Source organism: Neovison vison, chromosome 6, assembly GCF_020171115.1.
Source record: "Neovison vison isolate M4711 chromosome 6, ASM_NN_V1, whole genome shotgun sequence".
NCBI classification, from domain to species: Eukaryota; Metazoa; Chordata; class Mammalia; order Carnivora; family Mustelidae; genus Neogale; species Neogale vison.
Window position 1 is genome coordinate 68,547,892 of NC_058096.1, and position 18,394 is coordinate 68,566,285.

General features: G+C 38.1%; 1 protein-coding gene across 1 annotated transcript in view; it reads left to right on the top strand.

Moving 5' to 3' along the window:
- The window catches only part of ATP1B3 (ATPase Na+/K+ transporting subunit beta 3), a 46,247-nt gene that overhangs the window by 12,823 nt on the left and 15,030 nt on the right, over positions 1–18,394 (top strand). Inside the window, exon 2 of the mRNA XM_044251506.1 lies at positions 13,250–13,378. Coding sequence (XP_044107441.1) covers positions 13,250–13,378 — 129 coding nt within the window. The remainder of the gene's footprint in view (positions 1–13,249; positions 13,379–18,394) is intronic.

Sequence of the window (18,394 nt, forward strand, 5' to 3'; positions counted from 1 at the left end):
ATGCATGATTAAGTGTTTGGGGCTGAAGTATACATACTGACATCTGGAATTTGAAATGCATTTAAAAAATAAATGGTGGGGTGGGGCACCTGGGTGGCTCAGTGGGTTAAGCCCCTGCCTTCGGCTCAGATGATGATATCAGGGTCCTGGGATCAAGCCTCACGTTGGGCTCTCTCCTCAGCAGGGAGCCTGCTTCCCTTCCTTTCTCTCTGCCTGCCTTTCTGCCTACTTGTGATTTCTGTCTGTCAAATAAATAAGTAAAAATTCTTAAAAAAAAAAAAAAAAAAATGGTGGGGTGCCTGAGTGGTTTAGTGGGTTAAGCTTCTGCCTTCAGCTCAGGTCACAATCTCAGGGTCTTGGGATAAAGCCCCACATCGGGCTCTCTGCTCATCAAGGAGCATGCTCCCTCCTCTCCCTCTGCCTATCTCTCTGCCTACTTGTGATCTGTCAAATAAATAAATAAAATATTTTTAAAAAAATAAAAAAGTAAATGGTGAATAGATAGGAGATACAGTAGAATGTTAACTGTAGAATCTAGGTGTGTTTGTGGGTGTTCATTGACATTCGATCTTTCTGTGTGTATATAAACATTGCCAACTGAATATTAGAGGAAAAGAATACATTTTTTTAAAAGATCTTATTTATTTATTTGAGAGAGAGTGCATTAGTTGGGGAGGAGCAGAGGAATAGGATCAAGCAGACTCCATGCTGGGCACAGAGCTGGTCTCTGAGGCTCAATCGTGACCTGAGGGAAAATCCAGAGTCAGATGCTCAGGGTGCCTGGGTGGCTCAGTGGGATAAGCCTCTGCCTTTGGCACAGGTCATGGTCTCAGGGTCTTGGGATCGAGTCCCGCATTCGGCTCTCTGCTCAGCAGGAAGCATGCTTCCCCCTCTCCGTCTGCCTGCCTCTCTGCTTACTTGTGATCGATCTCTCTGTCTCTCTCTGTCAAAAAAATTAAATCTTTTAAAAATAGAGTCAAATGCTCAACCAACTGAGCCACCCAAGTACCCCGAGAGTATGCGGATACATTTATGTTTCTCTCGATTGCTTTCCACCAGTTGTGGAGTCTTTACTATAAAAATGATTGTTTATCAGTTTTCTTTCAGTCCTATTTCAGTGCATCTGTATGTATGTATATACTTACACATAAGTATATATAAGCTTGGGGGTATATATGGAATATGTAGGAATAAGTAATTTTCTACTTTTACATGAGTAATAGGAAAAATGTATGTTCTAAGTGTGTCCTGTGTTTCCATGTCAGTGTGTATTTATTTCTTTCCTTTGAATCATTACATAATTGCAGTGTAGAGCTGTATATCCAAGAGATACATAAATATTTTTTGTGAATACTTAGATTATTTTTAATTTTTTCTCTTAAAGATTGCTGCTTGTGTATGTGCTGCTGTTTATCTAGGGTAGCTACTGAGAAATGGAATTACCACTTTGTATGTTCATTTTTATATTAATAGACTGTCCTCCTTTATATAATAGACTGTGCCAATTTATACTTCCACCAGCAGTGGCTAAAAGTACCATTTTCCCTTTGACTTTCTGAACATTGGATATTACCACCCTTTAAAATTTTTTTGCGGGGGGGTGCCTGGGTGGCTCAGTGGGTTAAGCCTCTGCCTGTGACTCACGTCATGTTCTCAGGGTCCTGGATTGAGCCCCGCATTGGGCTCTCTGTTCAGCAGGGAGCCTGCTTCCCCCGCCCCTCTGTCAAATAAATAAATAAAAATTTTTGCCGGTTTGATGGGATATTGATACCTGGTTGGCTTCATTTGCATTATCTCTGGTAACTGCAGCTGAGCATATTTTTGTTTGCTCTTTTTTTTTCATGGTCACTTAGTCCCTTTGCTCTCCTTTGTTTCTTTTATTTAAAAATATTTGTTTTAAATTAACATTATTACAAATCCAACAGTCTTTTAATAGGCTGTTCCTAATCAACCCAAAATATATTGAATAATCCAGTATTTCCTCACTGATTTGAATTGCCAACTTTCTTACATGTAAAACTTCATCTTGGATCTTTTCTTGGATTTTGTCGATCTGTATCTCTGTTCCTGTGTCATTCTTACAAATTTCACATACGGAAGCTCTATGTGAGCATTTGTAAAATAAAATACATGTGTGAAATTGGGTTGGATACTGTCTGTTCAGTTTTGGTATTATATATGCTGGCCTTATAAAAACCATTTAGGTAACTTACAGAGCATCCTAAAAGGACAGTTTATAGAAAAATTATATTCCTTGAAAATTGGGAGAACCAGCTAAAGCCAATTGGACATGGTGTATGTTTTAGGGGTAGAGCTTTATTTACTTTTTTAATAAAAACTTCTGATTTGGAAATGTATATTTTCCTTAAAATATTATATATTTCATCTATTCTCAGGTTTGCTAATTGAAACTGGTTTTATTGATCAAATTAAATATTTTTGCATTTGTTTCTATTACTTTCATCTTAAATCTCTCCCATTGTCCTTGAATTTATTTTAGTCTTGAATTAAAAAAACTGGCTCCTTTTCATTAATCTTACTTTTTAGTGAATGACTAAGGATTTTTCCTTTGCTTCTGCTCTGACTACATTATTGTTTTGGATTTTGAGTATTTCAGGTTTCATTGTCTTTTTCATCCAAGAATTATTTAGAAATCTATTTTCTAAATTTTTGTTTTAATTTCTAATATATTTACTTTGGTTTTAAAGAATGTAGCCTTGTTTTTTGTTTTTTGAGTTTTTAGCTTTTGTTTTTGTGTTATTGTATCTTAAGTCATGGTATCTTTAGGGATGGTGTTCCAAGTTTGTAAAGAATATATTTCCTGGTGACTATGGAAGTTCTACATATACTAGGTAACTATTAGTTGTTTTAAAAATACTTACTGTTCTGGGTGCCTGGGTAGGTCAGTCAGTTAAGCATTTGCTCAGGTCATGATCTCAAGGTCCTAGGATTCTGGCTCCCCCCCAAACCCCTCACCATGTGCGAGTGCTCTCTCTCCCTCAAATAAATAAGTCTAAAAAAATACTCTTCTTCCTGTTATTATTTACTTTATCTATGGATTTCGGGGAGAGGTATGTTAAAATCTCTATGTGATTGTGGTAATTTTGTAATTTTGCTTTTGCTTTACTTATGTTAAGCCATTTAGCATCATGGCTATTAGTATCTTGATGTATTTTTATTAATATGAAACATATTCTCTTTTTTTTCAACGTGTTCTCTTAATGCTTTTTGACTTTGATTTCTAGTTTGCTTAGAGTAATAACATCACATCTAGATTTCTTTTTGTTAGCCAAGACCCACTTTGTTTTCCACCATTATGTCATAATTTTAGGTTTTCTTCTTTGAATAGCATTTAGTGGATTTCTTTTTTACCCACTTTGAAATGTCTTCTGACTACTGTGAAATTACTCTTGCCATATTATTTTTGGGGTTTTGTTATTAAACTTAAACAAATTAAAATTTTTAACTTTATATAAAGTATAAACTAATATAGCAACAAAAGGAATCATTGGCTGCCTGATGAATGATGTGTGGATTGCAGAGGGCCACAAGGACTTTGGGAAGTGATAGAAATGTTCTGTATCTGTAGTGTAGTGATGGTTTCACAGATTTTGCAGCTGTCAAAGACTCCCTGGGATTGTGCAGTTGAAATTAATAAAAGTTATTATGTGTAAATTATTCCTCAGACTGATAAGGAAAAGAAATTAAAATCAACACTTGCATGTTGCCAGTAAGTCTTACTGGTTTCTTTGCTTACCATTGCTTTATATATTTTTCCTCTCTTTTTAAAGAAAACTTTAAAATATACCATTATATTAACTTGTTTTGGTTTATGATTGTACTTTTTAAAAAAATCAGATATTATATAAGTTCTTTAAAAAACAAAAGAATTAAGACAGTAGCTAAAACTCATATCCTCCTTGACCACATCCTCAGACCCAGTCCTGATCCCTTCTGTTGTCTTCAGAGGTGACTACCATTTGTGAATTTGGTTTCTTAGTCTCTGTCCCATTAACAGACACTGTTTTATATATATTTATAGAAATTTAATTCTTTTTGGGTGTTTTAAATTTAAGCTTGTGGTATTTATCATTCTGGGGTAACTTTTTTCCACTTTGGGTTTTTGAAATCTCTTTCATTCCTTTTTTAACTACTGTTTATAGTTTTCCATTATATATTATGTTTTACTTCTTTGCTTTGTTTGAGGACACTTACATTGTTAGCAGTTTTTTTGCTTTTGCTCTTCAGTTTTTTTATAATTGCATAACCAATTCTTTCAGTTAGGATTTCAGGTTAGTAAATTTTCTGAGTCCTTGTATGTCTGGAGATGTCCTTTTGTTTATTTAAATGGTTGATCTTTTTGTTTACAATAATTTTTCCTCAATTTGAAATAGATTTCATTTTTCGCCAGTGAGATATCTGTCGGTTACAGTTGTCTGCCTTAGGTAGAGCCTGTTTTATCTCTTTAGGAGCATTAAGAAATTTTCTCTTTATGTTTGGTGTTCTGAAACTTTACTTATGTCCAGGTCGTGGGATGTTTCCAGTATTTTTCAGTCTTTTCCAGTCTAGACAGAAAATTTGTTACTTCTTTGAACATTCCTTCCCTTCTTCCCTTTTCTGATGGAATTTCTTTTAGATTTGTTGATGATATTCTGGTTCTCTCCCCCATGTCTCAATAATTTCCATATATTCCCTCCCTCTTTTTGCCCAGTGTTTCAAAAAATCTTGGTTTGAGATAATGCTCACTGAATTTTTCTTTTAGCTGGCCAATTCATTAGGTTAGCCTTTCTCCTAAGCTTTTGTTTTTTAAACAGCTTTACTGAAGTATAATGGGCAAACAGTAAGCTGCACATATTTGAAGTGCACAACTTGAGTTTTGACATACTCACATATATGCATATACATACATAATACTGTGAAACTCTCACTAATGAAAATAATGAACATAATCATTACTCCCCAAATTTCCTCTTGTCCCTTTGTAATCCATCCTCTCTCCCTACCTCCCCAGTCTGCAGGCAAAAATAGATCTGCTTTTTGACACTTTGCTTTGTGTTTTCTGAAATTTTAAATACATGGAGTGTAGTGTGTACATTTTGGGGGTGGGTAAGGAGGGGCTGACTCCTTTCATTTAGTGTAATTATTTTTGAGAAATAGCCTGAATATTATTCCATTGTATAGATATACCAGCATTAACTTATTAATTCATCTTTTGATGTGCATATTGATTGTTTGTACTTTTTAGTAATTACAAATAAAGCACCTATGAATATTCATATACATTACTCTCTGGAATATGTGCTTTTATTTTTCTTGGTTAAATATCTAGGAATGGATTAGCTGGACCCTGTTGTAGGTGTACATTGTAAACTTTACCAAAAATTTTCAAATTGGTTTCTAAAATAGGGCTTTTCTCTTTTTTGTTGTTGTTTATTCCCACCAGGAATGTATGAAAGTACAGTTGCTCCACTCCTAGGCCGTCACTTGGTATTGTCAATTCCTAGGTTTTCTAGCATTTTAGTGAGCCTAATGTAGTGGCAGCTAATGGTGGTTTTGATTTGCCCTTCCCTGATAACTAGCGATGTTGGAGCACCTTTTCATGAGCTTATTTTTTTGCAGTCCTTAAATTTTTGATGAAGTTTTCTTTCAAAACTTTTGTGCATTTTTTAAAAATTTGTTTTGTTGTAAGAGTTCTTTACATATTCTAGAGGCAAGAGGGTCCTTTGTTGGTTACGTGTTCTGTAAAAAATTTCTCCCAGTCTTTGCTTTGCTTTATTTCCTTAGGAGTGTGGATTTTTTAGAATTTAACTCTTCCCCAGTTCATTTTGTCTAATGAGTTTTTTATTTTTTAATAATTAGAATATGAAATCTGATTTTTAGAAATAGTCCTTCCACCTTCTCCTCTGTATTTTAAATATATTTATGCTTTTTTTCCTTCCTTGCTCTATTTGTACCCACTTCTTCCAGGTATTAAGTTACTGTCTTTGTTGAGCTTGATACTTTATCAGATTAGTTTTTTTCTCAAATATTTGGTGATTATGAGTATCTGTGCTCCTCCGCTTTGTATTTAGACTTTCTGGTTACAGGAATCTGGGATGTATGTAAGCATATGCCAGCCAAGAGATGGTCTAGGTATGGAGACTCTGTACTCCTTTAGGTTTTCACCAGCCTACCCAGGGCATTGCCAAGTTTCTCAGCTCAAGCATCCACTCCCTGCTCCCACTTCAAAGTAGATGTTGTTGCTACTGTTAGTAGTTGCTTCACCCCAGGCACAAGTGTATGTTGGAGTTGGGGGTTGGGTAGGAGGAAGTTACACTCCGGGTGGCTGATCCTGCTATGTAGTCCTCTAGTCATCTGGGCTTTGACTCAGAGAGCCCTCCTCTTCTCCATCCTTGGTGGGCCAACTCACTTATTTCTGGGAAGACTTCTCTGATGAAATCCCTTTCCTTCCTCTCCCTGCTAGAGACAGTTCATTCTTCTTTGTCACTTTTTTTTTAACCGTAGCACTTGATGTCTGTAATTCTTTGTATATGCATCTGTCACTTGAGATAACTGAACTCTTAGAGAGAAGGAACAGATCTTACCCTTTTAAATTTCTATCACCTAGATGCCTGAATGATATTTTTCAGACAATGGGGGTTTAGATTATAAAAGGTAACAACTTGGGGCACCTGGCTGGCTCAGGCAGAGCATTCAACTCTTGATCTCAAGGCTGAAAGTTCGAGCCCCACATTGAATGTAGCAATTATTTAAAATTAAAGTCTTTAAAAAATAGAAAGTAACAATTTGAGGCTCCCAGGGAGAGCAGGCCAGGTAAAGGTGCCACATGGAGAAGTACTGGTCTGAATGTCACTCTTAAACTAGTAGGCTAATCTTAGGCACATTAGGCTTTTTATTAAAGATTTTATTTATTTGAGAGAGAGAGAGAGAGAGAACACAAGCAGGGAGGAGAGGGAAAAGGAGCAGACACACTGCTGAACAGGGAGCCCAATGTGGGGCTCGATCCCAGGACCCTGGGATCATGACCTGAGCCGAAGGCAGATGCTTAACTAACTGAGCCACTTAGGTGTTCCAAAAACTCACCCTTTCAATGAGGAACAATTTTTTTTTTTTTTTTTTTTTTTTTTTTAAGCCAGGCCACGGGTGCTGGAACAAATGATTTTGTAAACCGGTGGTACTGGAACAACTGATACCTACCTACAAAACAATGAAGTTGGACCCCTTCCTCATACTATTAAATAAAAATGAACTCGAAGTGTGTGGGTGGCTCAGTCCATTAAGTTTCTGACTCTTGAGATTTCATCTCAGGTCTTGATCTCATGGTAGTGGGATCAGGCCCCAGGGCAGTCTCCATGCTCACAATAGAGTTGGCTTGAGAGTCTCTCTCTCCTGCCCCTCCCCCCACTCACAGGTGCTTCTTTCAAAATAAGTAAAATCTTTTTTTTTTTTTTTTTTAATTTATTTGACAGACAGAGATCACAAGTAGGCAGAGAGGCAGGCAGAGAGAGAGAAGGAAAGCAGGCTCCCACTGAGCAGAGAGCCCAATGCAGGGCTCGATCCCAGAACCCTGGGATCATGACCTGAGCCGAAAGCAGAGGCTTTAACCCAATGAGCCACCCAGGCGCCCTGAAAATAAGTAAATCTTTTTTTAAAAAATGAACTTGGGGAAGTTAAGCATCTGATTGGGCTCAGGTCGTGATCTCAGTGTTGTAAGTTCAAACACCATGTAATTAATATTTTAAAAATAAATATAAAGATTTTTTTTTTACAAAATGAACTCAAAATAGATCAAAGACCCAAACATTAGAACTAAAACTATAAACTTCTTAGCAGAAAACAGATGCATGTTTTCATGACTTTGGATTAGGCCTTGGTGTCTTATGTAAGACACCAACAATAATACAATCAAGGAAAAAAATAGACTAGTCAAGCTTAAGAACTTTTCTGCCTTAAAAGACCCTATCATGAATGCAAAAAGATCCCACAGAATTGGAATAAACAATTATATATCTGAATAGAAGCTTTTATCTGTAACATGTTTTTAAAAGCCTCTTAGAACTTAAATAAAAAGACAACTCAATTTAAAAATGGATCCAGGATCTTAATGGACAGTTCTCCAGAGAAGATACAGATGGTGGATAAGCTCATGAAAAGATGATCAACATCATTAGCCATCCGGGAAATGCAAATTAAAGCCACATTGAGATACCACTTCACACTGACTAGGATGGCTGTATAAAAAGAATGTGTTGATGAGAATGTAGAGAAATTGGAATCTTCAATAAAAAGTTAATTTTAAAAACAAATTATTAAAAAATAAAATAATACAAATATATATAAAGGATTTTAAATTTGTCCATAGGATTGCTGGTTTTGTTTTTTCTTAACTAGACCTGTCTCTGAAATTTTTTAAACTGTGAACAGAATGCTAATTTATTTACCAATGGAATGCAGTTTCTGATCTTCAGAATTCTGAGGAGGGGCACAGTCTTTTAGTATCTAGGTACCATCAAGTAACTAGGAAGTTCACATATAAGTCTGGGAATCAGATCACGGGGTGTTAAGGTGTGTTGAGTGGGAATGTTGGTTCAGGCCTTGATGAAGCCTAGTAACTCCCCATGTGTCCAGATTATGTTTCTGGTATTATATAATAAAGAATCTGTATGGTTTTTGTCCCAGGTGCCTAGCACAGAGTTTCTAAATACCATTGGAAATTTCCTGATGGGGAGTATCTATATTATGCTAATGGAGTGACCTATGGTTGGCCCTTCGATAGCTTCCCTGGGTGCTGGTCCTTAGACCAGTCATATGATTAGATGACTGGGACTTTGAGCCAACCTGACCTTTAGGGAGGGAAGAGGAGGGGACTGGAGATAGGGTTAATCACATAGCCAGTGATTTAATCATACTGGAGTAATGAAACTCCAGTAAAAACTTTAGACACTGAAACTTAACAGAGCTTTCAGGTTGGGAAACACATCCATATGCTGAGAGGGTGATGTTCCCTCATTGCTTGAGGATAGGGCCTAAAAAACTGCATTCCCTCACAGACTCCACGCTGTCTGTGTCTCGTTTATAACAAAACTGTAATCTTAAGTATAGCCCTTTCTCAGTTAAGTTATTCTATCAAATTCTCAAACCTGAAGGAGCATTGGATGGTCCCAATTGGTAGCCAGTTGGTTTAGAAGTTCAGGCAGTGTCTGGAGTGCGGGCCATGCCCTGAGCTCCGTGCTGCACTGGGCGGTTGGTGCCAGAACTGGATTGTTGGACACTCAGTTGGGGTTGAAACAAAGTGGCTGCTCAGGACCCTTTTCTCCTTCCCTGAATGACATGGAATAAACCTTGGCCAGATTTTTTGCTGCTTTGTACTTTTATAGACTCCACATTAACAAACCTCATTTGTGAGGAAAACATTTTTTGAGAGCAATGTGCAACTGATTAGGTTAAGATTTAAAGCTTAAATTTAGTGTTAAAGCCTAGTTGCAGTATCAATTACAAAAATGTTTCTACTTTTGTTGTTGGTCTTTTTTACCCCCTGAAGTTTGTTTTTATGTTGTCAAATTTCTTGACTTTTAGTTGCCTTTCTATAATGTGTATAAATAGATATTACTCTTAAACCCCCCCCCTTTTTTTTCAGATGGGCTTGCATACTTTCCCAAGGTCACAGTGGGAAAGTGGTCAGGCCAGGATTTGAGTCTAAGTCTGACTCCAGCAAAGCCCGTGCATATCATATACCCACCCTGCTTCATGGCCTCTTGCTGGGTCTGTCCTACTATCCCTTCCCTCAGCCAAAATACAATGAGAGAGAAGAAAGGAGTTTAAAGTTGGGGCTTCTCAAGGAACAGAAGTGAAGAGAGAATAGCAGTAACAGAGTCAGTTCGTGTGCCTGTGTTGGAGAAAGCTAGAAGTTTTCAGTTATTTGATAGTTCTATAATGTGCCCTTAGATCTCAGAGTGTAAGTATAGAAGTAGCATTGTGCTTCTGCATATACTATTAGAACAATGATAATACAAAAACACCAGGAGTGTCTGGGTGGCTCAGTTGGTAAGCATCTGCCTTCGGCTCAGGTCATGATCCCCAGGTCCTAGGATTGAGGCCCACATCAGGCTCCTTGCTCAGCAGAGAGCATGCCTCTCCCTCTTTCTCTGCCTGCCACTCGCCCTGCTTGTGCGCGCGCTCTCTCTCTTTGTGTCAAATAAATAAATAAAATCTTAAAAAAATAAAGAAAGTAAAGACACCAATTACAACATTAAGCTTTTTGATACTTCCTTTGAATAAACATCTTTAGTTATAATTCTTCTGACCCCATAACTATTTAAAATGCTCATGTTTCTTCAGAGTTTAGTGCATGTTAGTTTCTTTAGTTGGTTAATGACTTAAGGAAAAAAAAATTTTTTTTTTTTTTAAGATTTTGTCAGCAAGAGAGAGCACAAGCAGGGGGAGCTGCTGCTGGCAGAGGGAGAAGCAGTCTCTCTGCTGAGCAAGGAGCCTGATGCAGGACTCAATCCCAAGGTCCTGGGATCATGACCTGAGCTGAAGGCAGACACTTAACGACTGAGCCTCCCAGGCATCCCTGACTTAAGGAAACTCTTGAAGGATTTTAACTTGGGGAACATCAGTAATCTAAAAAGCACTATTTTGGCTTCATTTGCTGTTTCCTGCTTGCATTAACTAGAACTGATTCAGACATGGCATACCGAACAGCTTCCATCTGCACCATCCACTAGTAACCTGGGGTGTGCCCCCAATTTGATCTGCATCAGTGTGTTAGGCTTGTCTGCAAACTGAATCTGAGGAACTGTATATAAGAGCAGTAATTTACAACTGCTGTTTTTCTAGTATTTTTTTTTCTTAGTAGGAGAAAGGAGGTAAAAGTTGATAAATTGTTGCTACCCTTTTGAGTGATCTTTCATATATGATATTAATAAGTAAGATTAATTTTAAATATTAGGTTTGGGTCTTAGCAAAAGGAACATTTTCAGGTAGAGAAAACTCAGTGCTAAAATCACTTCCGTTCTTATTTTTACACGCCTTACATTCAAAATTGACTTGATGGCCACTAGTATATGGCATCAGATTTGGGGCATAGTTATAATTTGTGTATTTTTTTTTTTAAGATTTTATTTATTTATTTTAGTAGGGGCAGAGGGTGAGGAAGAGACAGAATTCCAAACGGACTCCACACTGGGTTCAGAGCCTGTCATGGGGCTCAGTCTCCTGACCCTGAGGTCATGACCTGAGCTGAAACCAAGAGTCAGATGCTCAGTTAACAGGCATCCCAATTTTTGGGAACATACTTCATAGGAAGTTTTAAGAGTTTTTTGTTGTGTAATGGTTCTTTAGAAAGCATATTTGGATATAGCTTGTTCATGTTTGTTTTATGTTTATTCATTTTGTATCTTTTTATAAATTTCATTTATGTTCTTTTTCCTGGAAACTGAAAACCAGATTTTGAAAATAGTATATTACTATTTTGGGATGACTTAAAAACACAACTAAATTAAACTGTCAGCACTTTTGTTTTAAATTTACCTACTGCATCAGTCAACAAACTGCTGTAGCCTCATTCTGCTATTTCTATAGAGTTTTTATAGAGTGTGGAACACAGCTGACACTTGTTACATTTATGTATTTGTCGACTCTAGCCTGTTGAATGGAGGATTTTATCTATTAGGTCCTATAAACATCTAGATCTGTAAGAATCATTTCTCCTGTGTCTCATTAAAATAGCCTTTGGGCTTTGCTTATGTTTCATTTCCCTTTATAGTAAATTGAGCACTTCTTTGAGATTGGTCTTCCTTTTCTTTTTCTGCAACAGGATCGCTGTATGTGGTAGGGAAGTGATGCTATCTGAAGGTGACACGCTGTCCTTTCTTCCTTCTGTCCTCTCGTTCCCTATTTTGGCTTCCTGGTAACTGGGGCAAGGGAGGATGGGTGGGTGCTAGTCTAAATTAAGATGAAATTGCTTTAATTATTTCCCCTTTATTTGGGAGGAGGGGTGGGCAGTTTTCTACCCAAATTGAAGAAATAAAAGTCACCCAGCTTTTGGCACAATCTGTTTTGGGGTCATGGGGTCTTTTGAAAAAGAAAAACGTTGTAGAGTGATTCTCCAGGGGGTAGAAAATGGTTATACTTAGAAACAAATTATACTAGAAATCTCAAAAACTTTGAAGTTAATCCTTGCCTGGGGGTGGTGAGAGTCCACAGATTATAGATAGGAACCTATGTACCAGGACCCTCTGCTGGTACTAGGGTCAGGCAAACAAGTATGTTATTAAGACTGGGAGATGAAACTGATGTTAATTCAACCCCAGGAAATTAAATGTTTTCATTATTGCTGTATCTGGGGATTTGTTATCTTTTGATCAATTTTTGAAACATTTAAATATAAATATGTGACTTTAACAATATATTCTGATAAATAATCTTGATGGTGACCACTTCTGATGTTACAACTTTGAATGTAGATTTTTGAGAAAAATGATTTTAGATACTCCCCGAATAAGCCACTGGCTTAGGATAGATTTGTTTTAGTGTTTCCAGATTGTGAAGGAAAAAAGACTAAGCCCTTGATGTTGAAACTTGGGTATGCCAACTCTTGCTTTGTGCTTAGCCGTAGAGTCAGTAGTCCCATTGGTCGGGGCACTTGTTTCTGGTCCTTGTCCTTTCTTTGCTTTTGCATGAGCCTTCTACTTGACCAGTGTTTCCTAAACATTATTCATTGAATACATCTTCATGTTTGCCTTCTGTGCACATTTCCTGGCTGTCCTTTAAGTCCACTCATTTTATAAAACTTAAATTTATGTAAATATTGTGAAATAGGGGCTTGAGGTACTAATTCCTTTCTGTTTGCTGCTTAAAGGAACATGTGCATATGAGGGTTTTACTCTACCTGAAATCATCTTTTGTCTCACTGGAGGACATAAAGTTCATTTTGGGAAACATTCCCCTATGTGCTGAAGTTTTAAAGCTCTGATCTTGAACCAGAGTATGACCATGGAAGCTATCTGTAGTTGGAAGTGTTGGTGGAGATAAGGGGTCCTGGGAAGGGTGGTTGCTGCCTGCTGAAATACCTTTGCTTGGGCAACTTTGTAGTGTTCTGAATATGAAGATTTTTGGCTGTGTGCATGGCAAAGCTTGGAATCTTAGCCTTGTAAACAGTTGGTTTGTTTCTTTAATCTGCCCCACACACCTCCCATAACATATGTGTGTATCTCCAATTAGTCCTAAGTTTTATTTTCTTTTCCAGGTTTGATCTTGCTCTTCTACCTAGTCTTTTATGGATTCCTGGCTGCCCTCTTCTCATTCACAATGTGGGCTATGCTTCAGACTCTGAACGATGAAGTTCCAAAATATCGTGACCAGATTCCTAGTCCAGGTAATTATATTGTAGTTACTGTGGCTTTTAAATAATTTTCATTATACTTTGGGGTGCCCAGGTGGCTCAGTTGGTTAAGGGCCCTCCTCTTGGTTTTCAGGTCATGATCCCGGGGTCTTGAGATCAAGCCCTGTGATGGGCTCCCCGCTGAGTGGGGAGTCTGCTTCTCTCCTTCCTTTGTCCCTCCCCCTGCTCGTAGCCTCAAGCATGCATACATGCTCTCTCTCAAATTAATCTTTTAAAAAAACAAATCTGGTTATACTTTATCTTCACTGTAAATTTTTTACATAGGTAAAAGTTAAACTTTGGGGCTGAGTAATAGGAAAATTTTGATTTTTGTTTGTTTAATATTTACATACTGATATAAAGACCTTTAATATTTACATACTGATATGAAGACCTTTAATATTTACATAATGATATAAAGGCTGGAGCTGATAAATCTTGAGTCCTTTGCCAGGAGTAAGTAGGAATGAATATGGAGAATTACAGTGAAGGCATGTTTGACTATGTTTTGAATATGGTTATGAATGGCTTTTGTGACTATTGTGTAGCATTTTCACTTTGCCTTGAGTAATTTACTTACAAAGTATATAGTTTAACTCTAGCTTGGGCTAGAGTGTTGGTCTTGTAAAATACAAGCTTCATATTCTATCTTTAATTGCTCAATATGGAAGTTGTAAGAAAAATGAGATATCAATAGGGAATAAAATGAGTATACCCTTACTATATTTAATGCTTGTCCATTGATTGTTGGAAGGAAAAAAATTCTCCAGGATATTCCACCACAGAAAAAAAATAACTGAAACACTTGTTTTTTTGGTTTTTTTTTTGAAACACTTGTTTTTTAAGATTTTATTTATTTATTTGACAGTCGGAGATCACAGGTAGGCAGAGAGACAGGCAGAGAGAGAGGAGGAAGTAGGCTCCCCACTGAGCAGAGAGCCCGATGCAGGGCCCAATCCCAGAACCCTGAGATCATGACCTGAGCCGAAGGCAGAGGCTTAACCCACTGAGCCACCCAGGCGCCCCGAAACACTTGTTGTTTTTGTTTTTTTTTTTTTTTAAGATTTTATTTATTTATTTGACAGAGAGAAATCACAAGTAGATGGAGAGGCCGGTAGAGAGAGAGAGAGAGGGAAGCAGGCTCCCTGCTGAGCAGAGAGCCCGATGTGGGGCTCGATCCCAGGACCCTGAGATCATAACCTGAGCCGAAGGCAGCGGCTTAACCCACTGAGCCACCCAGGCGCCCCCGAAACACTTGTTTTTTTTTGTTGTTTTGGTTTTTTGTTTTTTTAATTTTTTTTTTAATTTATCAGAGAGAGAGGGGGAATGAGAGTGAACACAGGCAGACAGAATGGCAGGCAGAGGCAGAGGGAGAAGGAGGCTCCCTGCAGAGTAAGGAGCCCGATGTGGGACTCAATCCCAGGACGCTGGGATCATGACCTGAGCTGAAGGCAGCTGCTTAACCAACTGAGCCACCCAGGCGTCCCCGAAACACTTGTTTTAAATCGTATTTTCTTCCTCCTGATTTCATTCAGCAGTCTTCGAATGCCAGCTTTGCCCTTGTTGAACATGTCCTCAAGGTGCTGGCAGTTTTTACAGAAGAAGCTAACAATGTGCAGAACTCCAGTATATCTAATTTCCCAAAATGTGAACAACTTCTCGAGATAATAGAGAAGGGCAGGCTGCTCATGGAAGAGGGGGAATTTGAATAGCAAGCAGGCCAGGAAAGGTAGGAATGATCTGGGAGGTTTCTTCCTGGAGCACTGGTTCTCACCCAACAATGATTGGCTCCCCCGGGGTCTTGTGGAAACAGTTTTGGTTGGTACAGCTGGAGAGGTGCTACTGGTGAGCAGAGGTGAGGGATGTTGTTAAACATCCTACAGTGCACAGGACAGTCCCCCTACCCTCGCAACAAAGACTTAACGCAGCTCAAAATGTCAGTAGGGCCGGTGCTGAGGAACCCTGAATTTAGATCCTTGCTCATGGCACAGATTCATGAACCTTATCAACAACCAAAGTGCATCAGCTTCCCAACCATCTTTTCTTGGAACATTTTGTTCTAAGGACTTTTCCTTATTTTGCTCCTAGTATTTGTGCAAACATCAGGAATCACTCTTCTCTCTTTTTTAGTTTATTTGACCAAGTATCAGAGACTAACTCTATGCTCATTTCCCCCTCCTCTCTCACTGTCGCCCTGTTTCCTTTCTACCTAGGCTTTTTTTTTTTTTTCTTTCTTTCTTTTTTTTTTTTTTTTAAGATTTATTTATTTGAGAAGGGGAGTGTGGGCACATGCATGAGTGGGGGGAGGGGCACAGAGAGAGGGACAGAAATCTCAAGCAGACTCCCTGTTGAGTCAGGAGCCCAACACAGAGCTTGAGCTCATGGTCCTAAACTCATGACCTGAGCTGAAATCAAGTCAGAGGCTTAACCGACTAAGCCACCCAAATACCCCTAAATAATTCTATTAGAATTTTAATATTAGAATAAGTAATTCTAAAATAATTATTTTTCTTGCTACCTAAGTAATGTGACTTTATTACCATTGAACATGATCCAATCTATTTCAGAAATATTTGTTTATAATTACATGAATAATAAAAGTGTGTTCCATACTCAGTTTCTCTTTTTTTATTTATTTATATGAGAGAGTGAGCAGGGGAAGGGAGAGGTCAGAGGGAGAAGCAGACTCCCTGCCGAGCAGGGAGCCCGGCACGGGACTCAATCCCAGGACTCTAGGATCATGACCTGAGCCGAAGGCAGTTACTTAACCAACTGAGCCACCCAGGCGCCCCCATATTCCGTTTCAAACTGAGTTTCTTAAAATGATTTACAACTGTATTGTAGTACTTAAAAGTCTTATAAGTAATTTAATAAATATAGATGTACACACATACATATGTATATATAACATTGGATGAATATATATTAGCTTGTTAAACAAAATTTGCTCTTTACAAAGTGATTATGGTTAATATTTTTTTCTTTCTGCTTGTATTTTCTACAGTCCATACAGTATTTAATATACTGGTTTTTTGGGGCACCTAGGTGGCTCAGTGGGTTATGCCTCTGCCTTCGGCTCAGATCATGATCTCAGGGTCCTGGGATCGAGCCCCACATCGGGCTCTCTGCTCAGTGGAGAGCCTGCTTCCTCCTCTCTCTCTGCCTGCCTCTCTGCCTACTTGTGATCTCTCTCTCTGTCAAATAAATAAATAAAAATAAAATATTTAAAAAAATATATATACTAGTTTTTTTGCATTGACCATATTGGTTTTAATTTTAAATGACATCGCTTCAATAATATTGTTGGTACCTAGTAAAACAAATGCTAGTTTGAAATTGGTACATAGAAGTAACCCAAACATACATATAGCATAAACACATATGGCTCCTCACACCCTGACAGACATGCACATTGTGTGCCCATACTCTGGTGCTCCAGTGGTTTAAATTGGAAGGATATAGAGGAGTTGTTACAGTCTTTACATTCTGTTGATGTTCTTCATTTTGGATAAGGGAAGACTCTTTGGAGGAATTAAGCATACCGTGTCAAAAATACACCTGTACTATATACACCTGCCATGGTTTTTCCTGAAGAATTTCAAATGGGCTGTTAAATAGCAAAAGTTACTAGGAGTCCTAGAGCATTGTTAGGCAAGGTCTGAGAAGTAACTGGTGTCAGGAATTCAGTTTCAGTGGCACCTGGCTGGCTCCGTCGATAGAGCATGCAACCTTTGATCTCAGAGTTGTGAATTCAAGCCCCATGTTAGGCATAGTGATTACGTTAAAAACAAAAAATCTTTAAAAAAAAAAAATCGGGGGCGCCTGGGTGGCTCAGTGGGTTAAGGCCTCCGCTTTCAGCTCAGGTCTCAGGGTCCTGGAATCGAGCCCCACATTGGGCTCTCTGCTTGGCGGGGAGCCTGCTTCCTTCTCTCTCTCTCTGCCTACTTGTGATCTCTGTCTGTCAAATAAATAAATAAAATCTTAAAAAAAAAAGATTTAAAAAAAATCAGTTTTATATTTCCAGGTCTTAATAAGGAGGTTTTGCAAATTGAATCATTAAAACATTCCCTTAGAAATTAGTCATGTAAAGGAATGTAGTCTTTTGTATAAAGCATAGCTATCTTCGTGTTTTTCTTTAAAATTTCTTTAGTTAGGGGGCGCCTGGGTGGCTCAGTGGGTTAAGCCGCTGCCTTCGGCTCAGGTCATGATCTCAGGATCCTGGGATCGAGCCCCACATCGGGCTCTCTGCTCAGCAGGGAGCCTGCTTCCCTCTCTCTCTCTCTCTACCGGCCTCTCCATCTACTTGTGATTTCTCTCTGTCAAATAAATAAATAAAATCTTTAAAAAAAATTTCTTTATTAGAAATCTGTATACTTTATGTTGGGTTTTTCTTAAAGTTAGGTGTTTTCAATATAGTTAATGTGCAAGCTGCCTTCATTCTGTTACTTTCTTACTTGCAGGATATTATATCTTGTTTCTGCTGTAAAACCTTAAAAAATAAAAACAATTTCATACATATACAGATGGTCATTTAATATACTGGACAGTAAAAGACATTTTATTCCTTCTTTAAATACTTTTACAAAAAGTCTTAGTTATTATAGATTTAGTAGAGATTTTGCAGTGGATGGAAAATCAGGTAGAGGAGATTATCCAAATCTAAGTGATCTCTGGTGTGTTGATCTAGATAAATGGGAAGCTTTATTAGGAGGTCTTTTATAGTGAATGTAGACTGAGATTTGCTCTCCCATGTAGGAACCTTGTTTCATCATATTGGGTAGCATTGCATCTAATTTAACTCGAGATTCATGCAAACAAACACAAGCAAGTTTAGAGTTTAAAATAAATTGGATCTGATCTAAAATGTGACACTGTATGGGACGCCTGGGTGGCTCAGTTGGTTGGACAACTGCCTTCGGCTCAGGTCATGATCCTGGATTCCTGGGATCGAGTCCCTCATCGGGCTCCCAGCTCCATGGGGAGTCTGCTTCTCTCTCTGACCTTCTCCTC